Here is a 25,751-nt window from a genome sequence, read left to right on the forward strand (position 1 = left end):
GTGGTGTAATCCTAATACCATTAATCAAGGGCTCCGTGGACCCCAGTCTGAGAATCCCTGGCTTAAGGTGTTTTGGATGAAATGATAGTGTACGGTTTTGTCCCTAGGTGTACTACCATCCAATTCTTAGTTCAAGCTGTAGGTGATCACCACCTGCCTTGAATATTGTTTCCCATGTTAAAACTTATTTGCCAATTAATTCCACATCTAGTAAGTATATTCCACACCATTATCCATTTTATGTTTGGGAGATACCACTAAGGTGTGGTGATTCATCCACTTTAAACCATGGTAAAGCTCTCTTTTCTCACAATGTTCATCTCAGCCAGTATTTTGCACACTTCCTCATGAATGGCAGCATTGGTATGATTACTGCAGAATATTTATTTAGAGCCCTGACCACATCCTTCACCTCCATGCTTTGGTTCATATCAGCCCCTGCTCTTTCCACATTTATCCCTATTCTTTCTGTGCATATAACACATTGTTGCATTTTATGTAAAGTTACTTGCTCATATTTTTATATCCTCTCATCTCATTGTTGCTCTTGTTTCCTCCCACATTCTACAATATGGACAGTTAGGTTAGGGTTAGTAAGGAGTGCCATTAGTAAGTCGATGACACAAATAATGCATTTTACTTTGTTTCAATGTACGTGACAAATAAAGCTAATTAATCTTTCAATAACCATGTTGAATTTAACTAATTATTATTAATGCTTCTTCCATATGTCCGGCTGGAACTATATCCAAAATTTCACACTATCCAAACTCTTGTTGGGCTTATATTGGCTAAAAATGTTTATACAGAGTATAACTTAAAAATTATGTGCTTTATACATATTTTACACTCAAGTTGATAAGGGATGAAAACACAGGGGTTTCCCTCCCAACCATTGGGGACATTTATCAGGAGCGCTGTGTAGGCAGAGCCCATTGTATTTCAAGCATCCCACCCATCCACCAGCATTCTCTTTGACTTTCTACCATCAGGCAGGAGACTCCCATGCATAAAAACAAGAACGGTCAGGATGGGAAACAGTTTCTTCCTTCAGGCCATTAGGCTTCTGAACTCCCTGCCATATCTGTTACCAGTTGATCTGTTCTTTACCTTTACAAAATTTAATTTATGCACTTTACTCTTTTTTTTATGCATAACTCATCTATAGACACTATCCTAACTTTCATAAGCTACTGTGCTTTACACCTTGGTTTGGAGAGCCATTGTCTCATTTGATGGTATACATGTAGATTCACCTATATGTGTAAGCTAAATGACAATAAACTTAACTTGAATGTGGAGCTAAGGCTCCCATCAGGTCATCCAGGATCTTATCGAATGTAGAGCAGGCTTATTGTTGGGTGGGCAGTAGCACAGTTGGTGAATGTTTTACTTCAGTTTTTAATTCATATAACTGTATCCCAATTAATAATTGGGTGACTAAAATCCACATTAGTAGCAGTTGTCAGAGACCAGCCTGCAAATTTACTTAACTCTCCCTTGGTCTGTCGTGTTTTCCCAACAATATCCCCCTTTCTGTTCTTTATTCTAATTCATATGGCCTCATTTGATAGTTTAGCTTCATCAAATATAGTCTGTTTGATTCTTTCCTGAATTAATATTGCTAGCAGCTATCTTCTTTTTAACAAGTGCCTAATTAGGAGTAGTGAGCAACTCTCTGGTTCTTAAGGCTGCTTCCCTGTTTAACAAAATCATGGCCCATCTTCTACCTCGTGCTGTTTTGTGCAATGTTTCCATGTAGTTACAGTCATTCTTTCTACTTTGAAAACCCCTTCATGCATCAACCCCTTCAGCACTTCTGCACTAAACTTCTTTCATTTAAGCATACATCAGAGGTAGATTAAATTTTTCACAATCCATTTTTCCAAGCTTCATTTTCTTTGCTTTCCAGACTAATGTTATCACTTATTTTCAGAACTGCTTCCCTCCCTTTCAAATCTTTACTCAGATTCCCATTCTTCTCCTCAAACCGTCCTCACCAGCATCAGTAATCCTGTCTGAGGATGTCTGACCAACTTCAGTGGCATTGAGGGCACTGACAATAAAACTGAATGCATAAGACAACTAGAGAACAATATTCTCACGTTCATTACAAATGTAAGATGAAAGATTCAGTCATAATCTTACCCAGCTAATTAATGTAAGATTATTTTTATTCTGAGACCAGATTCAAATATCTGACTTCTAAAGTAGATATTTTTTAAACGGAAATTTCTTTGCGCCAGTGTTACCATTCCTTCACTTAAAATATTTGATATGAGATTCTCAGTGTCCCATGACATATTTAGTAGATACTGAACAACATGTTTAATAGAAGTGAAATCAGACAAGAATATTGGCCTTCAATTATAATTGTTTAATGTTTTGATTGCCACTGTTTGAATACTTAATGTTTGGTTCAATTATTTGGTTGAATGAAGAATCATAGTTATACAGTAAATGGAAACAGTTCCTTCAGCCTAACTCATCCACATAGTATGGTAGCGTAGCAATTACTACAACACTTTACAGTATAGATGACACATGTTCAATTCCTGCTACCACCTGTAAGGAGTTTTATACATTCTCCCAGTGACCTTGTGAATTTCCTCTGCGTGCTCTGGCTTCCTCCCAAAGTCCAAAGGTGTACCAATTGGTAGGTTAATTGTAAATTGTCCCGTGATTAGGCTCAGGGGATTGACGGGCAGTGAGGCTCAAAGGGTCAGAGGGTCGATTCCCTGCTGTATCTCAATCAATAAATAAAATTGAACAAATGCTTCCTGAACTAGTCCTATTTGCCTGCCTTTGGCCCACATCCCACTAAGCTCTTCCTTTCCATGAACCTGCACAATTCTTAAGCATTGTAATTGTATCTATCTTTACCACTTCCGGCATTTCATTCCATGTATCTATCATCTCCTGTGTAGATCCCTATAAATCTTTCCCCCTCTCACCTTAAACCTATGCCCTCTAGTTTTAGACTCCCCTACCACGGGAAAAAGCTTCTGATCATACACATTGTCTATGACCCTCATGGTTTTATAGACATTTAAAGGTAATTCCTCAGTCTCCTTCAGCTGGCTGGTGGCGTAGTGGCATCAGCACTGGACTTTGGAGCAAAGGCTCCCGAGTTTGAATCCAGCTGCCTCCCTTGCACGCTTTCCATCCGTGCTGGGTGGAGCGTCGAGCTAGCAACTTGGACTCGTAAAAATAAAAAAGCCTGCTAAAAAAGAAGCCGTCACAATGGTGTCCCGATGACTCTACTCAGAGTTAAGGGCTTTCTTCTTCAGCCCCCTTCACATCAGGGAAACAGTCCCAGACTATCCGTGAAACCTGAGCACTTCAGTTCTAACATCCTTTTTTCCTACCTCCTTAGCTTAATCACATCCTTCCTGTAGTACGGTGATGAGAACCGCACAAAATTCCGGGTGCGTTCTCAGTAATGCTTTGTTCAGTTATGACATGGCATCCCAACTCCTGTACTCAATGCCCAGACTGATGGAAGACAAGCATACCATATGGCTTTTTCCACCACTTTCAGAACTATGTATTATACCTCCGCAACTCCTATTCTCCAAAACATTCAGATTCCCAGTAACTCCTGCCCCACTTTAATTTCCTAAAATGCATCACTTGTACTTGTTCAAGGTAAATTCTGCCATTCCCTTACCCAAGTTCAAAGTGCAGATCTTATGGACTGCTGTATTCTGCCCTTGTATGTTCACTAAATTCTAAGGGGATTTATCAGGATACTTATTTTCATCTGCAAACCCAGCAAAACTACTTTGCCTAGGAACAAGTTCCACCATCTCTATTCTCTCATGATGTGCATCACAGGCCCCCCCCCCCCACCCCCACCACTTTCAAGCACAATATTACACTTTTACTCTCAGGAATTCTTCCTTAAAGTACTTCAGACTACCAAACATTTTCATTTAACATTAAGCATTCATTTAATTTTCAAATTCATACTACAATACTACATTTGAAAAAGGAGCTGGTGCTTTCCTGGCGAATATGACAAATGAACTCCTCGGGCTTCCAGCTGGGTACAAGTATTGATTATAACCAATGTTTTGATGACAAACTCCACCATCTTGAAAATGCCAGTTATAATCATTATAAATGCCAGTTATAATCAATACCTGTACACGGATGGAAGCCTGAGAGAAGTTTAATACTTCACTTATCAAATTATTTGTCTATATTTATTATGAAAGCCATCTATTATTAAACTTGTTTTAAATTGACAGCTTGAGTAGATCTATGTAACAGCAAATTGTCAAGGCCATTGAAACAGCCAGATTAGAATGGTCAAAATTAGTTGATAACTTAGAAGAAAAGCAAGACTAGAAATCAATTCAATGAGGTAATCAAAATTAAAGCACTTCCAAACTAATGCACAACATTCTTAAAGCTTCAAGACACTTCAATAATTTGAGTAAGGTACTTCAGTAATTGCAGGTTACAGTAAAAAAAACATTAACTAGTCTTCATCCGACATCTTACATTGACACGTAACTCAATTTGTTAAGATATACCTTTGGATAAAAGGTTATTGCCTAACAAACTAAAGATGAAGGGCCCTTATCTTATTTGTTCACATTTGGTTGTTTGAATCTGTGGCAAATTCAGCCAGTTTACAAAACAGAGGATTGCTTCCACACAGGGTTTGAGAGCAGTGAGATGGCTAATGAGATCAATATGGCAGCCTTTCACAGATGGGGCATGTGATAGTTGACAGAAAAGGATAGTATAATAATGTTCTGTGGTGAGCAGTATGCCTCTGCTCCCAACACACAGGACCTATTTGAATAATCTGCGCATTCGTAGGCAGAGGGTACCAGGTGTTGTGGGATGTTACACTTCAACCAAGCTTTGAGCAAGTTCCATCCTCCCAAAGAGCTCAGCAAGTTGTGCACTTCAGGATTTTGATGTCCAGTATGCAAAGGATGTGATTGTCCATCGGGGATAATCAAGTAACATTGCCTTCATTCTAGGAATGTAGCAGGAAGAAGAAACTAGTGTTCATTCGCTTAATGTTCCAATTGCTTACTCATACAATCCAACCAGACGTGTACACAGGTTGAGTACCCCTATCCAAAATGTTTGGGGCCAGAAGTGTTTCAGATTTCAGTATTCATGAGATAGTGTGGGATCACCAATTCCAACTCTGAATTTATGTGCTACTGGTAAGCAGTCTTTGTCTTACTGTTAAGTATGTATGATGAACAAGTGTAAAAATTATTATATACCAATTAAAAAATGAATGCAGGGTAACAAAAGCAGCACAGCAGCATTGGGCGAATACCTGAAACACCTGTTAAACAACAAACAGCCGGCTTTCAGTCTCCACTTACAATGGAGAGTTTTGATAAGATTACAGTACACTGTATTTGTATTTTACTTATTTAAAAAGGTTTTATTTAAAGTATAAAAACAATTAGCATGGTAGACTTATTCTGGTGTGGATTTTCATCAGCAATGATCTTGGCAAACAACAAATTTTTCTACTGTTTGATGATCAGAAGCTTTAAATATCTAATACTTTTGCCTTTTCTTAAATTTCTACAACCGGCCTGCTGAACACTCACAATTACCTTCAATTTTCTTTCATTGTGACAGAACTTTGCTTATTTCAAGATCAACATACCGTTAAGTGGCTCACGTTCACTCCGATGCTGACGGTACACAATTCAGATCTTCATTTTTCACTTCTTGCTGTTTTTCGAATTTTCATTAACTCCTGTTCACTCATCACAGGGGTTCCTTCTCAGCACTTTGAGTTATTTTCCACTTGTGACATCATATATTGTGCACAGTTCTGGTCACCTAACTATAGGAAGGTTATCAGTAAGATTGAAGGAGTACAGAAGAGATTTACTAGGATGTTCCCGGGTGTTCAGGAGTTGAGTTACAGGGAAAGATTGAACAGGTTAGGACTTTACTCCTTGGAGCATAGAAGAACGAGGGGAGATTTGATACAGAGGATTACAAAATTCTGTGTGGTATAGACAGCGCAAATGCAAGTAGGCTTGTTCCACTTAGGTTAGGAGAGATAAATACGAAAGGACATGGCTTTAGGTTGAAAGGGGAAAGGATTAGGGGGAACTTCTTCACTCAGAGAGTGGTGGGAGTGTGGAATGAGCTGCAATCAGATGTGGTAAATGTGGGTTCACTCTAAGTTTTAAGAGTAAATTGGATAGATACATGGATAGGAGAGGTCTGGAGGGTTATGGACTGGGTGTACGTCAATGAGATTAGCGGAATAAAATTTCGGCACAGACTAGAAGGGCCAAATGGCCTGTTTTCTGTGCTGTAGTGTTCTGTGGTTCTACATTAGCACTCAAAAATAGAAATTGTATTTCAGAGGTTTTTTTTGATTAGGGGGTATAACCTGTACTTACACATCATTCAGCAGCAGGATCCAGGCTCCTAAAGCCAAAATTAACTGGCTGTTGCATTAATTTATGGAAATTCAGCATGCATTACAGAAAGGCAAGGAGAAAGTAATCCCTTTTAGAAGTTTGCTGTGGGCTTCAGAGATATCCAGAAACCAAGCCAAGCATGCAGCTCAAAAGGAAAGATTTTAGTTCGTGAATAGATTTGAAATGCTGATTGAGTGCAATTGTAATGTACATTGATTTCTGCAACCCAATATGGATTTGGTATGTTCAGCAACACACACAAAATGTTGGAGGAACTCAGCCAGCCAGTCAGCATCCAGGAAGAGTACAGTTGATGTTTCGGGCCAAAACCCTTCGACAGGACTGGAGAAAAAATGCTGAGGAGTAGATTTAAAAGGTGAGGGAGGGAGAAACACAAGGTGATAGGTGAAACCTGGGGGGGGGGGGGGGAAGGGGGGGCAGATGAAGTAAAGAGCTGTGAAGTTGATTGGTGTAACAGGACATGGAAGAAAGAAAAAAGGGGGTTGGACAGCAGAGGGAGGCAATGGGCGGGCAAGAAGGTGAGAGAGGGAAAAGGGGATGGGAAATGGTGAAGGGGGGCACATTACCGTTAAGTTTGAGAAATCTATGTTCATGACATCAGGTTGGAGGCTATGGATGGACATACTGGAATGGGAAGTGGAATTAAAATGGATGGCCATTGGAAGGACCCTCTTGTTTTGGCAGACGGAGTGTAATTGCTCAGCAAAGCAGTCTCCCAATCCACATCAGGTCTCACTGGAGGCCACACAGGGAGCACCGAACAGTTTATAACCCCAACAGACTCACAGGTGAAGTATCACCTCACCTGGAAGGACTGTTTAGGGCCCTGAAAGGTAGTGAGGGAGGAGATGTAGCACTTGTTCAACTTGCTAGGATAGGTGCCAGGAGGGAGATTAGTGGGAGGGATAAATGGGTAAGGGGGTCACGTAGGGAGCAGGTGATCCCCGCAGAAAGCAGGGGGTTAAGATGTGCTTGATGGTGAGATCCCATTGGAGGTGGTGAAAGTGTCAGAGAATTATGTGCTGGACACAGAGGCGGGTGGGATGGTAGGCGAAGACAAGAGGAACCCTATCCCTGTTAGGGTGGCAGGAGGATGGGGTAAGAGCAGATGTGCATTAAGTGGAAGAGATGCAGTTGAGGGCAACATTGATGGAGGAAAGGAAGCCCCTTTCTTTGAAAAAGATCCAGCATCTTCAGATTTTCTCGTTTGATATATTCAGCTTTATGTTAGTTGCCCAGCAGGGGCATGTGTCACCAAACCCGATGTGATAGACGTGAATACGGAACGGAAAGAAGCCCATTGTGTATGACATCCATCCAACTAAATAGAAATTATCAACAATTGAGCAGCGATTAGACAGTACAAATTGGTCTAATCTTTACAACTTAAATAATCTATTGAAAAGAAACACTGCCAACACAATTTTTTTAAAAAATTGTTTTATGAACTGTTTTATTGTATAAAACACATGTAACCTAGTTGTTGACAAACAGCTGCATTTTCTAGTTATATATTCATACAGCTTCAAATCTAAACTGTAGGACATACAAACAGATCTTTCAGATTATACTGAACACTAAATTCATCTCCTAAAACTCTCCCATTTTATTTTAACTACTCTTTTAAAAAAAATATGCCAAGTATCCCCAGGTTTCTTCTGTCCAAATTACAGTACGACAGTAGGGAGGAAGAGGGTAGGTTCAAAACTGGGCTTTATGCAGTTTTCTGCTGCCCCTTCTTTCCAATCAGAGACTTGTGAATGTGAGGGATCACACCTGTAACAGAAAGCAATAAGAATGTACAAAATGCAACAGTTGAAAGCATAGGCTTAACACAACTATGTGCTGCATTTCTATTAAAATGGTCCGGCCAACTTTGAGATGGGAATGTTTTCACAGCTTAAGAACAGTCCACTACATAGTAGCTAAAATTGAACTATTGAGTGATTAGCTGTACTGTGAAGAAAAAGATCAGGTAAAAATATTACACATGCTCAGCATCTAACGCTTCACTGTGTCCCACTGCATATATGGGAATGGTTATAACTGCCTGGTGTATATATTATGTTTATGAATGGACTATTTACTGTATTTCTATCACTGAAATGCTATCTTATTTTGAACAAGTTTAAACTCCTGATCCTACACACCTTCACAATTTATTTTACAATAGGACCACTAGCATTCCTGATGAACACCAACGTAGACTAGACTACGTTGATATCATTAGAGCTGCTTTATCACAGGAATAGCTTGCTCATAATCTGTGCTTGGTCAGGGGAAAATGGCCAAGAACCCTTATTCCATGCACATTTTTTTTTTTGAGATTTAAAACCTCAAAATGCCACTTTCTTAAAAAGTTAATTCAACAGCTAAATGCTAGCTCTGGATTCTAAACTAATCAAGCATCATGCTTCACACTGACAAGTCCATTTGCTGCCACATAACACCAGCTACTTGTTTTTAATCCTGAGCTAGTTTGCTGTATGTTGTACATCTGCAAGACTGTTCCAGTTTCTCAAAGGCACGCATATTGCAAGTTAGTTTGCTTCTGTAAACTGCCCCTAGTATAACTCGATCTAGAGACTGGGGGAGAAGCAAGAGTAGTGTTGATGGGCACATGTTAATAGATAACAGGACTAATTTTCAGAACTTTCCTATCACTATAGACATGGGCTTGACTGGTGTGTTCAAAGAAAATGAAGCATTAGAAAGATTCCTGTAGGGATGATCTCTTCCAATTACACAATGAATTTCCCCAACAGTAACCAGTGCAATAACAAAACTTACAGAATGCCAGTCAATCCCACACTAAAGATCCTCTACAGCTTCCTTCCAGTGAAGGGGTTCTCAGTACTACATTTAACGTTCTTAATGGTAATCAAGGTACAGGAATGACAAAACTACAAGCCATGGATAACTTAAATTTAAGTACTCTACTAATTTTCACAACAGGTTGCAGAAGGAAATGCAAAAAGTTCAAAGCATTATCATGCCGTGACTGTTATTTAAAATACATTTTTAATTACCCCTTTTTAATGTAGACTGAATAATTTTGAAGCTCATTTTAGTGTGAATGAGGTTTGAGACATTGTGCAGTGTTATTTCCTTTATTACTGTCCATAATCACCAGAGGTGGTGAAGTATGGACTAGGACAGTGCTGGGGGAGAAACTAGAGATTAACACATTTTTTTTGGTACAAGGAAAGGAAAGGGAACCAAATTTTGGGAAACAATGAAGTTCTGAACTTGACAACACAATCAGGAATGTATCAATGCCTAGAGTTTCAGCTGGAGCCTGAATATGGCACTCCAAGCAGAAAATGTCGACATTGATTTCTACATGTTTATTTTCCACTTTCCATGTAGAAGTGGAAGTCATACTACACTGAAGCAAAAGTCCAAATTTATACATCTTAACATTGTAGTATAATTGTAAAATCATTGGATTAATAAACAGAGCCTAGAACATTGATCTTTAAACAAATTCGATATTCACCATCACAGTCACTGACCACACGATACAGGAGCAGAATTAGGCTATCTGGCCCATTGAGCCTGCTCCACCATGTCATCACAGCTGATCCATTTTTCCTCTCAGCCCCAATGTCCTGTACTTCCCTTGTATCCTTTTATGCCCTGACCAACAAAGAAACTATCAACCTCTGCCTTTAATATACTAAAGACTTGGCCTCCACAGCTACTTGTGGCAACAAATTCCAGATTCACTACTAAAGAAATTCCTTCTCACCTGTTCTTAAAGGATACCCCTGTATTTTGAAGCTGTGCCCTACAGTCCATGGGAAACATACTCTCTTCATCACTATTAAGGTCTTTTACCATTCCACAAGTTTCAATGAGGTCACCCTCATTCTTCTGAATTCTAGTGAATACAGGCCCAGAGCCACCAAATGCTCTTTATATGATGAACCATTCAATCCTGAAATCATTTTTGTTTACCTTCTTTGAACCCTCTCCACTTTGAGCACATCCTTTCAAAGGGGCCCAAAACTGCTCACAGTACTCCAAGTGAGGCCTCTCCAGTGCTTTATAAAGACCCAACGTTATATCCTTGCTTTTATATTCTAGTCCTCTTGAAATGAATGTTAACATTATGTTTGCCTTCCTCACCACAGACTCAACCTGCAAGATGACCTTTAGGGAATCCTGCACAAGGACTCCCAAGCCACTTTGCATCTCCGTTTTTTGTATTTTCTATCCATTTAGAAAACAGTCAACCTTTCATTTCTTCTACCAAAGTGTATTACCGTACACTTCCTGACACAGAATTCCATCTGCCATTTCTTTGCCCAATCTCCTAATCTGTCCAAGTCCTTCTGTAGCTGCTCTACTTCCTCAAAACTACCCACCCCTCCACCTATCTTCATATCGCCTGCAAACTCTGCAACAAAGCCATCAATTCCATCATCCAACTCATTGACATACAAATCAAAAAGAATCAGTCCCAACAGACATCTGTGGAACATCACTAATCACCAGCAGCCAGCCAGAAAAGGCTCCCTTAATTACCACTCCTTGCCTCCTGTCAATCAGCCACAGCTTTGTCTATGCTAGAATCTTTCCTGTAATACCATGATCATGTAGCTTGTTAAGAAGCCTCATGTGTGGCACCTTGTCAACAGCCTTCTGAAAAACCAAGTATACAACATCAACCGATTCTCTTTTGTTTATCTTGTTTGTTATTTCTTCAAAGAATTCTAACAGATTTGTCAGGCAAGAATTTCCCTTGAGGAAACCATGTTGACTACTGCCTATTTTTATCATGTGCTCCCACATACCCTGCGACCTCATCCTTAATAATCAACTCCAACATCACCCCAACCACCGAGGTCAGACTAACTGACTTCCTTTCTTCTGCCTTTCACTTCTTGAAGAGTGGAGTGACATTTGCAATTTTCCAGTCTTCCAGGATCATTCCAGAATCTAGCAATTCTTGAAAGATCATCACTAATGCCTCCACAATCTCTTCAGCCACCTCTTTCAGAACACTGGGTGTACACCATCTGGTCCAGGTGACTTATCCACCATTAGATCTTTCAGTTTCCCCAAGAACTTTCTCTCTAGTTATAGTAACTACTGAGTTTCAATTCAGTCATTGAATTTGTAATAAAAGCTATAATGCTGATCATAAAATCACCTAGTCATATAAATCTACACCATACTCAGAATAGCCACTATGAGACTCAATCCACTAATGTCTTTGACTCTTAAGTACTTCATTTCCAAAGGAACAAAGAGTTAACTAGACTTAGTCAACAATGTTGATATCCTGTAAATTAAGATAGTCAGGGAGACCTTTCCTTTTGGGTAAAGGAGTAATCTGTCAAATGCAGGCCAAATACATTATGCACTTGCTTCAAGTGACACACACGAGTTGTATATCAATAAGTTATCAAGGGCTAATGAGCATTAAAATCTTAACCAGTCAACTTGAAGAGGTAGGAGATGAAATACTAATGACAATACATCAAACTATCACTCAGCCAGTGAAAAGACAATCTGATGTAATAACTTGTTTCAGTACAAATATAAACTTTGTACTATAGACTGAAACAATGAATAGCATTTTTGCATATTTTATGGATGAATCCCTTCTAAAAAACATGTACCCAAAAGCAGTGGTGAACAGCCTGCATAATATTTCAATGTTACAGTTGAGAATATCATACAACTCCAGTACAGGAGAGTTATAAGCATCAGATAAATGGTTTTCAAGTAAATATAGTCTGCATCACCTTGTTCATTCCTCTAACAACCTTACAGAGCATCTACCTTTATGTTGCTCTGGTAGCTTCAAATACATTACCACTTAATACATAATTACAGGTTGAGTACCCCTTATCTGAAGTGCTTTGGTCCAGAAGTGACTCAGATTTTGGAATATATAATGAATAGCTTGGGATCGCCATCATTTCAGACTCTGAATTTATGTGCTACATGTAAGCAGTCTCACACTTTTAGATCACACATATACAGTATTTAATAACATTTACATACCATAATATAATGAAAAATAACATGTGCAGGCTAACAAAAGTAACAACAGCATAGAGAGAATACCTGAATCAGCTGTCGAACAACAAACAATGGCAGTTTCTCAGTCTCCACCTACGATGCTGTTTTGATTAAAAGGCTATGATACACCGTATTTATATTTTACTTTTTTTTTAGGTTTATGCAAGATGAAAAAACAAAATCAGCATTGTAGACTTGTTCTACTGTTAGATCTTCATCAACAACGATCTTGGCAAATACAAAAATTTCACTGTTGCTTCATGATCAGCAGATATAGAAAAAATTTAATACTGTGCATTTACTTAAATTTTTGCAACCAACCTGCAGAATATTCACAATTAAGTTCAATTTTCAGTTAATTGTGATAGAACTTTGCTTATTTCAAGTAGCATACTGTTAAGCAGCATATGTTCAGGCTGAGTGTGGGCCAGTGGGACTAGGTGAGAGTAAGCGTTTGGCACGGACTAGAAGGGCCGAAATGGCCTGTTTCCGTGCTGTAATTGTTAAATGATGCTGACAAAGCCACTCTTTCAATACACAATTGAGATATTCAATTTTCACTATGCAGCTTTTCTATTTTTCATTAATTTCTGTTCATTACATATGTGAGGTCACTTCTCAGAACTGTCTATGATGTGCAGAGATTTGCACATCACCTGAGAATCTTCGCAGCACCTTGTGGAATTTTCCATTTGACGTATCAGTGCTCAAAAAAACATTTTTGGATTTTGGAATGTCGGATTAGGGGGTACTCAACCTGTATTACAATACAAATATTAATACATTATAAAAAATAATTTTGGATGCAATGGCTTATATAAATCAAATGGTCTTCTCAATCCCACTGAGAAATACTCTACTGCCCTGAAGAACTATTACTTTTATTATTTCAATACATACCACCACCAGCAATGGTTGCCTTGATCAGCGAATCCAACTCCTCATCACCTCGGATGGCCAATTGCAAATGACGTGGTGTGATACGCTTTACTTTCAGATCCTTGGATGCATTTCCTGCCAACTCCAACACCTAGAGAACATCAGCAGAACATTGTGAATATGTTTAGCCCAATATCCCTAGATTTCTATTTTGAACAGGCTGCAATGACAAGAAATCCAAAATTAAGCACACAATTCTTTAAAATTCCACTTTCTCATTACCGTAGTAAATTTACTCATTTACTAGCTACTAGAATCTTACCCTGGACATCTCCATTCAGGCCCCGCCCTGACATTTCTTTACAATATTTATGTTTCCTCCTTTAATTAGATAAGCTAAATAATTTTTCTTACACAGTATTAAAGTGATAGTGTTGAAAACCTCGCAAGTTCCAAGCATTATTTCTGCTGAACCACTGGTTGGTCTCAAGAGTATAACACTGCGCAGCAATTTTGGCAGTCAAACACAACGCTCCTGTTTAGAATTGTCTGTTAAATTATTTAACTTGCAGCATTCAGGTTCTTAAAAATCATTCCTACCAAACCTTTGATTTCCCCACCACAATTTTAGATCCTGATGAATGGTCATGCTGAAATATTCAAAATGTTTATTCCTTCCCAGATGTGGCCTGACCAGTTGAGTATTTTAAGTACTTCCTGTTCATTTCAAATTTCCAGCATCTGCTCATCTATTTCTCTTGGCTCTCTGCCATCCTCATTGAACAACTGCTTTAAGTCTTTTAACATAACACCATAGAAATAGATATGGAGAGAGAAAAAAAAAACTACCAGCAGTTTAGATCAAGGTGGACAGAAACATCAAGACAAAAATTAGCAGCACGGATAGATATCATGGCCTAGAGTTTTATTCACTCTTCTCACCCAACACAAAAAAAGCACTGCATGTGATGTTTGAAGTACTTGTCAACCCCATCACCTACCTCAGCAGTGAGATACTCAAGGATAGCTGCACTATACACTGCAGCTGTAGCACCCACCCGTCCATGGCTGGTAGTACGAGTCTTCAAATGCCTATGAATACGACCTACAGGAAACTAGAAGAAAGAATACCAAGTGATAACTGTCAACCTGATCCAAAAAAAAAACTAGAATTCTATTACAGAATGAATAATTGTTAGCTTCCACATTCAAGTTCTGTCAGTCCATTAAAATATACAAAAAAATTTCTTGGAATAAAAAGGCTTCTAAATTTAACTATAATCTCCAACTGCCTCACTTAAAGCTCAAGCTTCTCTCCTGGAGATCACAAATCCTACTACAGAAATTGTTCTGCAGATTTCACCAAATACCTATTAACTGAAATCCTGGTTGATTGCCAACATCCACCCACAGCAAACCCATGAAAAAAACTATTACTCCAATCAAGCTTAAAAATGAAAACTAAATTTAAACACAAGTTGATTTCGAAGGAATATCCCAGTTACAGCTTTGAGGAGTCCAAAAAGGATGAAAAAGTCTGGTATATTTGAAGTATTTACAGTTTAAATCTATCAATAAAAGAAATTTCTTCCCTGCAAATCTACTGAACTATATTTCATTATACACAAAAATTACTGGTTTGCCCTCAACTTAAGGACTGTCCCCAATTCTAGACAACGCTTGGGAAGAATGCCAAGACCCTGAAGAGAATGACAAAGCCTTCATGAAGAACCAGTAATAAAGCTGGAATTCGCCTCAAAGGACACTATAGTGTGTAAAATTAAGGAACTTTGATAAGGCACAGAGGGAGAAAGTATTCACATCTATAATGGTCTGGAAGGTACATTTTAAAGCAATCACAATCTAGAACATACTACTGAAAGAACAGATTTAATTACAAATTCTGAAATGGAATTGGGAAAATGAAGTTTTGCAAGAGCAGGTTGAATTACTTCAAGCAATTAACACGAGGCACATGCTCCTCCTATACTGAATGCTTCAACAATTCTATATTTATAATTTTTGTCCTTCTGAAGTTTAACAAGTCATTTCTGTTATTCCCAAAGGGAGACAATTAGAAAGGCATTACAGGTCAGCCATGATTGAAGTGAAAGCAAACTGAGTCAAGAGAAAAAATGACTTACTCATGTTGCCCAACAATTATTGGCTTTATGATGTGTTCCCAAATCCATGTTTAAAATTGTGTTATACTCTTGAGATGGTATCAGGGCAAAAAGAGCTAGCAAACCAGCTAGAACTATTTAGAGGCAGCAAATCCAGTGTCATTAACTGCAAAGTAAGTCAAAAGTACCATATAACTTGTGTTAGAGTTCAATACCAGTGTCCTCTGTAAGGAGTCGTTGTACGTCCTCCCTGTGGAATGTGTGGGTTTTCTCCCACAGTCCAAAGACTGGATAGGTTCACTTGTCACTGTAAAATGTCCTATGATTGGGTAAGGATTAAATCAAGGGTCGCTGGGTAGCACGTTTGAAGGGTCAGAACATCTATTCTGTGCTGCATCTCTAAATAAATAAATATCCCTTACTACACACTGAAAAGGTATTGAAGCACCCCACATCCTAGTAGAAATTTACATTTTAAAAAAAGTCTTTATATAAAAACACATTTTTTATAAACACATACTAAAGAATTACAATAATCTTGTGGCCATCTATGAGATAGTGAGCAAAGAATAATGCTAGATAGAATGAGCAATCCAGGCAAGGATAACTATGTTGAAACTGAATGTTTGAAGAACCCATACACCGTTTTGAGAAGCTATTTCGAAGAACAATTGCTTATTTATACATTAATTTCACCCCATGACAGAATATTAGATCCATTATTGTTCATTACTGAACAGAAGGCTGGCAAATAATTTGAAAATGCAAAAATAGCTCTGCCCATGGAATGATGCCAGATTTCAAACTTGCACTCTACAATGTCTTCTTTGATGTTATGTGCAATATATATGACTTAATTTAATCAGGTGTATCCTGGAGAATTTTCAGGCTTCAGGAAGGAGCAACCGAAGAGTTCTGCTTACTTTTGCCCTTAACTAAAACTTAATCAAATTTCAGGAATGTAACATTCAGAGCCCTACACAAAGGTAAAAGAAATTATAAATACATGAAGAATAAATGCACCTGAGTCCAACTTTTTAAAAATATATCTTAGTTACCATGTGCTGAAGAGTACAGCTGGCACACACAGGTTTCAACTTCTACCCTCAAAGGTTACCTAGCACATTAATTTCAGCTAATGAAATAGTTTCTTCTATTGTTTTAAGAAGTTAATGAAAATACAGCCAAATTTGTTACCACTTCACCACATTTCCAAGCTAAAAAATAGCAGCAAGAACATTCTCTGCAACTTCTACCATTTTCAATGGGATCCTACTACCAAACACATCTTTACTTTCCCCCTCCCAACTATCTGCTTTCCATAGGGATCACTCTCTGTGATTCCCTTATTCATTCACCCTTACCCATTAATTTCCCTCCTGGCATATATCCCTCCAAATAACAGAAATGCTATAGTTACCCATTCAACTTCTCCCTCACCTCCATTCAGGGCCTCAAACAGTCCTTCCAGACAAGGCAACACTTCACTCCCAAATCTGTTGGGGTCGTCTATTGTATCCAGTGCTCCTGATGCAGCCTCCTCTACATGAGACCCAATTAAAATTGGAGGACCACTTTGGCAAGCACCTCCACTACATTCCAAAGCAGAATTTCCTGGTGACCAACTTTTTTAATCCCCATCCCCATTCTGACATGTCAGTCTATTGCCCTGTTTGCCACAAAGAGGCCACACTCAGAGTGGTGGAGCAACACCTCATATTCCATCAAGGTAGCCTCCAAACTGATAACATGAATATCGATTTCTCCTCATTAAAAAAAAATTCTCTCCCCCCCCCCCACCTTCTTCTATTCCCCACTCTGGCCTCTTACCTCTTCTCCTTACCTGCCTACCCCCCCCTCCCAGTGTCCCTCCTTCCCAAGCTCTCCTCTCCTATTAGATTCTTTCTTCTCCAGCCATTTATCTTTCCCACCCACCTGGCTTCACCTACCATTTTCTAGCTTGTCTTCCTGCCCCCCCACCGCCATTCATAATTCCAATGTCTTTAGCCTTCCTTTCCAGTTCTGAAGATGAATCTTGGCTCAAAATTTCAATGGTTTGTTCCTTTCCATTGATGCTGCTGAGCTCCTCTAGCATTGTGTGTTACCCAAAATGATTTATAATATTGACAGGGCTGATTCATTCCAAAGCAAAACCGACAGACTGAGATTTTCATATGATTAGGACAGGAGGTTGATACTTGTTGAAATGCCACAGTAGAGCAAAATGGAGATAAGTTTTTTGTGTACAACTAGATCTGAAAATTGCCATACTCTTTACACGCCTCTCCCACTAACTGATGGCTATTAAGGCAGCTACGTTAGAGGGTGGTGCTGCTTCACAAATTTTCCCTCCAGTTGGTATGATGAAGATTAAGACCTTTTGTCTCTAGATGGAGAGAAACCAAAGATTTGAAGATCAGCTTCACACACTGGGTGGTCAAGGTTCCTGGCATTAACTTTACATGTGACTAACAACAGGAAGATCCTTCTGTAATTACTAGTTAAGATGACAAGAACAATTTCAATGAAGATCAGTGTCAAACAAGGTTACGTCATTGCTCCAACACATTCCCATCTTTCTCACCACAATGAGGTGCTTCACCTTCAACAAACTTCCTATATGTAGGAGCAGTGTTGATCTTCAGAACCAACAAAAATCTCTTCATGCTATGTTAACTATGTTCTAGAACAAAGATCACCAAAACCTCTGGTCAAAAAGCAGTTGATGTTTATGTTTCTGCATGCTTAGAAGCAGAGCTCCAAGATAGCATACAAGAGGATAGGCCTTACATCTAAGAACTCAAAGGCCTCTACCAACTAACAATAAAGACTCACTTTGAAATCTTGGAAAACATAGATAACTCACAACATCTTGAAAACCACTTCTCAACAAAGTTAGACATCAATGTCTTTGGTCAGTTGAGACAAGGGTATTTAAGAGGTCAAGGTATACAACCCGGCACAAAATTTACTACTGGAGAGCAGTGATCCCTCCTCTTGCATATGCTCAAGCATCTACACACTGCAAAAATCTACCACATTGCCTTCACAACACCTTTAAGTTCACCAGAAGGGCAAACAGGCCAACATCCCCAGCTCCTCGCATAATTAGCCACACTTTGCAGACCACATTTTTTGCATGTCTACTAATAGACTTCTAAACAAAGCCCTCGCAAGAAATTGCCAGGGAGATAGAGAAAGAAAAATCAAGGATGTGCACAAAGCTTTCTGAATAGCTCAAAATCCTTATCAAATCTTTGGAAACTTTGGGCTATTATCTCTAAAGAAATACCCAGGACAGAACTGACAACCTCAAATTAGGCGCCAGCTGTATATAGACAGGAGTGCGAACTACTCTTCACAGCCTACCCACCACCTGCTCTCTCAACCAACTTCTCCCCCCTCTGCAGTTCCTACATTGGTTTTGTAAGTTTGAGGTGGCCTATAGAGTTGAAGTTAGTCATTCTCAATCCCAAGAGACAGCCTAAAATAATAATATGTGATAATGGGCTTGTCATACAATAAAAGTGCTCTACATGGCAAGATTTTACTAAGTGATAAACGTAACAAATATTAAACTGATGGAGAAGACCACAACTTAGTTACTGGATTCCTCCCTAACCCATGGTGAGCAAAGAAGGGTACATCAAAACAAACTTAGCAAAGTTAGTTTATAGGATTACTTGTATCAGTAAATGATGCACTACATGGAAACATCTATAGCCAAAACAATTTGATCTCCTTCCACCACGTTTCAATTTATTGTACCAAAGAAATTTGACTGACATTGAACTGTTAAGTGTAGTAGATACAATGAAGGATATGGGCTGGAACATTTTAAATAGAGCGAAAATTGAGACAGTATGGTGCAATAGTGGCTTGGTGATTAAAATTATCAGACTAGATAGATAGATAGATAATTTATTCATCCCCATGGGGAAATTCAACTTTTTTCCAATGCCCCATACACTTGTTGTAGCAAAACTAATTACATACAATACTTAACTCAGTAAAAAAATATGATATGCATCTAAATCACCATCTCAAAAAGCATTAATAATAGCTTTTAAAAAGTTCTTAAGTCCTGGCGGTTGAATTGTAAAGCCTAATGGCATTGGGGAGTATTGACCTCTTCATCCTGTCTGAGGAGCATTGCATCGATAGTAACCTGTTGCTGAAACTGCTTCTCTGTCTCTGGATGGTGCTATGTAGAGGATGTTCAGAGTTATCCATAATTGACCGTAGCCTACTCAGCGCCCTTCGCTCAGCTACCGATATTAAACTCTCCAGTACTTTGCCCACGACAGAGCCCGCCTTCCTTACCAGCTTATTAAGACGTGAGGCGTCCCTCTTCTTAATGCTTCCTCCCCAACACGCCACCACAAAGAAGAGGGCGCTCTCCACAACTGACCTATAGAACATCTTCAGCATCTCACTACAGACATTGAATGACGCCAACCTTCTAAGGAAGTACAGTCGACTCTGTGCCTTCCTGCACAAGGCATCTGTGTTGGCAGTCCAGTCTAGCTTCTCGTCTAACTGTACTCCCAGATACTTGTAGGTCTTAACCTGCTCCACACATTCTCCATTAATGATCACTGGCTCCATATGAGGCCTAGATCTCCTAAAGTCCACCACCATCTCCTTGGTCTTTTGGACTAATTGTTGCTTAATGTTCAGTAATATTATAAATATATACACTTGTAAATATTGTTTGAGTAAGCATTCTTGTTTGTTTCAATAACTCATAACAGGTTGTTCGTACAGGTAAGTGAACTGCACATGGCATCACGCTGCCATGTGATACATGCGTGCCTCGCTTAAAGTAAACATGAAGTTACAAGACATAACACCAGGGACCAATTTTCAAATCACACCATGGTAGCTATGAAATCTACATTAAGTTAATAATTTGGAATGACCACAAAACTAACAATTCAACTAAAATTCCAACAGGAGTACCAATACCTTTCGTGGTAGAAAAACCCCAACTTCACCAGGTCTGATTTATATGCAGTTCTTAAATGCCCCCTGATGTGGTCAATCAGGACAATTAGTTTAAAGCCCCTAATGCTGCCTTTACCAGCAATGTCCAGACTCCAAAAATTAATACTGAAGCAAGCCTAGTCATTTTTCCAGAATGAAAATCATAAAATTTGTGCATGACACTTAGACCTTTAGAAAAGTCTTACATCACCTCAGTAACAATTCACCTGATTAAAACCTCAGTTTATGTTAACTTTGTGCCATCAAGTTCTAAACATCCTATTACAACATACAATCTTGATTACGGACTGGGATACAGAAGTTGAACCCTAGGATGCAAAAGCAGCCCTTCATCCTGAATAACATGGCATCAAAGAGGCTTTGAACAATAGATATTAGGAAAACTGAGTGACTATTGGTAGTACCTGACACACTGAGAAGTTATTTGTTGGAGGCCAATCATTGCAGTCCAGGGCACTGTTGCAAGTTCTTCAGGAAATAGCCCTCAGCCCAAATAATCTTCAGCTGCTCCAAGTAGAGCTGTTCACTGATGATTCCAAATGCAACCTCTTAGGACATAACATTTTCCTCATAATATTTAAGTAGCATTTCAATTATTTAGAGATAAAGACCTGATTCTGAAATCTATTTTCTTATGTCCAATCTGAACAGAAGGCCTACCTGTAATCCTGCTCTCTGAGAACGGGAAACTGCTTTAGCTTTAGCTTTTCCTGAATCCTTCCCAGCTTTCCCGCCAGCCTGTCAAAGAGAGTAAAAAGGTGAGAATAACATCCAAAAGGTTTTCTACGGGCCAAAACAATATGCCATAATGACAGACTTAAACCCAACTATAATATTTATGTTATTGTTAAAAACAATAAAATATTCAACAATTAACACATTTACTTGTGAATACTTTTAAAAAGTATTTATATTCTTGCTTGTGAAATCAAATGGAAACTATACATTTTAATTGTGGTAGCATCGCATCACAAACTGGTAAGCAACTATTTTATGCAATCCCTACTCCACCTTCATTGGATGGAATAAGAATTTAATTGAGGAAGTAGAAAAAAATCATTTAAAAACCCAGCTCAGGACATGCAGGCACTGTTACTTTACAATTAGATATTAACACCTGTGTCCAGTCTTCCAAATTTAAAGCACTCAGAAAATAAAGCTTCTTAAAATTCAATATTTAATTCATACACAAATTGATGTTGGCAAATTCTACTTTAATGCTCACTGTAATAATAGTTTCCATAAATCAGTGGAGTGGAATTAGGCTATTTGGCCCATCAATTCAGCACCGCCATTCGATCATGGCTGATTTATTATCCCTTTCAACCCTGTTTACCCACTTTCTCCCCATTACCTTTACTAATAAAGAACATATTAACTTCCAGTTTAAATATAGCCAAATGATTCATCTGCGCAATGGATTCTACAGATTCACCACCCTCTGGCTAAAGAAATTCCTCTTCCTCTGCTCTGAGGCTGCACCCTCTGGTCCTAGACTGTCCCACTATTGGAAGCATTCTCTCCATATTCACTCTATCTAGGCCATTCATAAGATTGAAAACGAAAGGCTTGGCCCAAGTTTTCTCCTTATCAAAACCACTATTGTGAATTTGTTAGTTTTTTTAAGTATGTTCGCCATCTGAACAATGCTTCTACTTTCATATACAAAATGGGATACTGTACATGGTTTTGAGGCATCAAGATTGATAAAAAGCATTTAGTGCAACTCTTATCTATTTTAGCAAGTGTCTGTCACAAGGTTATTTAATGATCTCAACATGAATAGGATGTAAATAATTAAGATGTCGGATGTTCAATAATGAAAAACAAGGTTACAATCTAGTCACCCATGAGTTCTGAGTTGACAGCTGATCAAAGATGCAGCAACATTTTTTTTACTGGGTAAAATTTGCTCTCTGGCTGGAGTTACGTTTAACACAGAATTTTTGCTGAATATAATGGTAATAAATCAGTTAAATAAAGCCAACTAAAAATATTGCTGTTCATGCTCTTAGCAAATCACTTAGCATGAATGTAGACCCACACCCCATCAGCGATGCCAACCTCCTCCATCCAAGTGCACAGCAGTAAGTCTGGAAATGGGACAAGTATTTAATTCAGCTGCTCCGACACATAACAACCATTAATGATTTCACAAAAGAGCATCACTCCTTTAAATCAATGGAGATTCGAATAATTCACAGAAATATCGATAAGTAATTTATGCTGGCACGGTAACCCCCTCAGATGACATAACCAAAGTTACAGATTTCCACCCCAGTACTATGAGTCACCACAAATATTGAAGTACCAATTTATGAATGTTTCCTAGATTAATCTCAAAACATGAAACATACTGACAACCACGATTTACATGCAAATTAGTCGACACTTTACAACACGCACTTCAATCTCGGTCAAATTATAAATGTTTATAATCTGTCTAACCAATATTCTAGAAATTAGAAGTGTAACATGAAAATGCAAGCACTTACGCACTTCAATCTCACACGAAAGCAAAAAGATATCTCAATCAAATCTTTAGGAATATAACCTGTTTAGTCTGCCAATCTTCTAGAAATTGCATATTAACGTACATTGTTATAAGTGTAACAGGAACATACACTTCAATCTCAGATTAAATCAAAAGAATATCTCAATCAAATCTGTATGAACATAACCGATCTAATCCGCCAAATATTGTAGAAGGTGCACGTTAACGTATATCGTTACAAGTGTAATCGGAAAGTACAAGCACTGATGCACTTCACTCTCAGATGAAACCGAAGTAACATCTAAATCCAAACTGTATAAACATACCTAAACATTTAAGGCTGCACATTACACACTTGCAGCTGCGACAGGAAAATGCAAACGCTTTCGGAACTTGCCAAAACTACAGAAGTGAGATTTGCACGCCGATTGCGCATTCGAACTGGAGTTTGGATTAAAAAAAAAGTTATCCGGTTCGATGCGTGTGCAGCCGACTGCGATGACAACTGGCAGAGTTCCTGAACTTGAACAGTTTGCAGCCCTCGGGAGATGCGAGGGCTGGACAGCTTTTCCCGCCAGTGAGCTGTCAGTCAGCCCGGACGCAGGGAGGGGAAAGAAAACCAACCCACCCCTCCCCTCAACTATCCTCCAGAGGGGCCCTCATACCCCTCTGCCCCGCCGGGTTGCCCCCCATCCTCTTCACTCGGTGGCGGTGATGCCAACAGAAATCCCGCGCTCGGAAGGGATAAGCGGCCGCCTAGCTGCCGGCACCCTGGCACAGGGAGAGGAGGGAAAAGGGGAAGAGGGTGCCCATCCAAACGCTCCCCACAAACCCGAAAGTGACCACGGCGGCACGAAGTAAAGTCGAGCGGCGAGTGCGCCCGGAGACCGAGGCAAGTCCGAGCGGCGGCTGTCGGTGTCCGGAGGGGCTCTGGCAGCAATCCCCCAGCCAGCCAGATTTTTTCAAAAAGCGCCCGGGGGGAGGTGAGGGGGGGGGGAAATCTGGGGGGAAAGGGGAGCAATACGAGTGCCGCCAACCGGCGATGGGTTTAGTGATCAGCCCGTGTCGGGACGCACTCACCATGTCCGTTCCTGTCAGCACTCTCCACCACCTCGCGCCCACTCTCCACTCAAACAATAACCGACACTTCACAGCGGCCCGCCGACGTCCGGGGCTCCCGGCCAATCGCCGCCCCGCATACTCATTCAAACCCGCCACCCGCCCAATCACCGCCTCCCTTCTTTTAACGTCTTTCCTCCCTCCCAACGGTTTTTAAAAAATTGTTTTTCGCACGCGGCGTTTTGAGAGGTATTTGCCACACAAGCGATCGTGTTGCCGCTTGTAAGTTGAAATGTCCTTATTTCGCTCTGTAGTATTTTAACTCCGGTGCAGTAAAATAAAGGGAAAAAAGCCTGGACTTGACGTGTGAAGTGTGACCAATTAGATCAGACCTTCCACATTCGACCCGCCCATCATTTGGCGTTTACTATTTATTGCTAACTTAATACGATGTGTTCACTAAAAGGAACTCCTTAATCTATTTCATGCTTCTTTTTACGAAGTTCAAATGAGTGAAGTTACTTTAGTAAGAAGTGTTTGGAAAGGGAACCGTAGCGATCGTGTGATTGGCATCCCCATCAGCCAATCAGTGGCCCTGTCATTTTGGGCGCGGGATCTGGCAGCAGCCAGTGATTGACAGTAGCACCAGCCATTCCAAAAGAGAATTAATTCTTAAATGCAATTTGAAAACTCATTTTGAAAAACAGCATATTGCATCTTTGCGTTAGCATTATAAACATGCATCTCGTCAATTTGCTCTCAGAATTCTTCCTGCAAGATAAGCACGCAACGATAGCGATTCACAACTTAACGAATGTTAGCTGTTTATTATGTTGACCATCTTTGAAAGAATTTTGTTGATTTAGTGTTAGCCAGATTTTAAATGTACATTTGCATTAACTTCATGTATACAAAATAAACATTTGGTTCCGCAACAGGTTGTCTTTTAGGCAGTTTGCGCCATCTGGTCCTCCCGGTTGGGAGCGTGTACAGTAAGGATAAGCAGCGGAAGGTTTACGGATTTCAAAATGCGCCACAACCACGCCTTTTCCAAAGGGAAGGATCGATGCACTTCTTAACATGTTTAAATTTGATTTCTTGAAATTTGCATTGACACCTTTTCTCGAATTTTAATTTCCTGTTTCCTCATGATTCTCTAGAGCAGTCAGTCAGATACGCGCCTGTGACATTTGCCTGCGTTTGCTCCTTATCTCTCGACTATAAGATCTATCAATTGCAACAATCTGTCAGAGAAACGTAGCGGGTCGAGCAGCATCTATGGAGAGAGGGGGATTTTTTTGATATTTTGACTGGAGACCCGGCATCCGGATTGACTCACTGAGTTTCTCCAGCTGATTATTTGTTGCTCTAGATTCCAGCATTTGCTGTCACTTATGTTTCAATCAACTGTAGTTCAGAAATTTTTAACTAAAGCAGCATTTGGGAAGACAGTACTAAAGAGTGAAGAAACATTTTTGGATTACACTCCTGCTTAGCCTGAATTTTTAAATGATGCCCTATTTTGTTTTGGGTTTCTGTCACCACAGAATATACTGTAGTTCCTCTATATTTTCCCTAGTGAATTATTTCATTGTTTCAAACACCACTATTAACAGATTGTTGACCTGTTTAAACTTTCCACAATTGGAGGTATCTGATATGGGCAATACAGGATGTCCAGGGGCTGGAGATCTGACCTCGTGT

General features: G+C 39.4%; 1 protein-coding gene across 1 annotated transcript; it reads right to left on the reverse strand.

Annotated features, from left to right (window-relative positions):
* Positions 1-7,872: 7,872 nt before the first annotated feature.
* Positions 7,873-24,210, reverse strand: h2az2a (H2A.Z variant histone 2a). The gene is made up of 5 exons (XM_073060309.1): positions 24,069-24,210; positions 21,155-21,232; positions 14,366-14,479; positions 13,386-13,515; positions 7,873-8,225 (listed from the first exon to the last, which is right to left on the reverse strand). The coding sequence occupies exons 1-5, from the start codon at positions 24,069-24,071 to the stop codon at positions 8,164-8,166; spliced, it is 387 nt and encodes a 128-aa protein (XP_072916410.1). The 5' UTR covers positions 24,072-24,210; the 3' UTR covers positions 7,873-8,163.
* Between the last annotated feature and the right edge of the window lie 1,541 nt (positions 24,211-25,751).

This window comes from Hemitrygon akajei, chromosome 1 (assembly GCF_048418815.1).
Source record: "Hemitrygon akajei chromosome 1, sHemAka1.3, whole genome shotgun sequence".
In the NCBI taxonomy this organism is placed as follows: Eukaryota; Metazoa; Chordata; class Chondrichthyes; order Myliobatiformes; family Dasyatidae; genus Hemitrygon; species Hemitrygon akajei.

Coding starts and splice junctions, on each gene's coding strand:
- h2az2a (XM_073060309.1), bottom strand. Junction 13,516..14,365: donor TTGAGTATCTCACTGCTGAG/GTAGGTGATGGG, acceptor GATGTTCTCTAG/GTGTTGGAGTTGGCAGGAAA. Junction 8,226..13,385: donor GGCAACCATTGCTGGTGGTG/GTATGTATTGAA, acceptor TTTCTGTTACAG/GTGTGATCCCTCACATTCAC.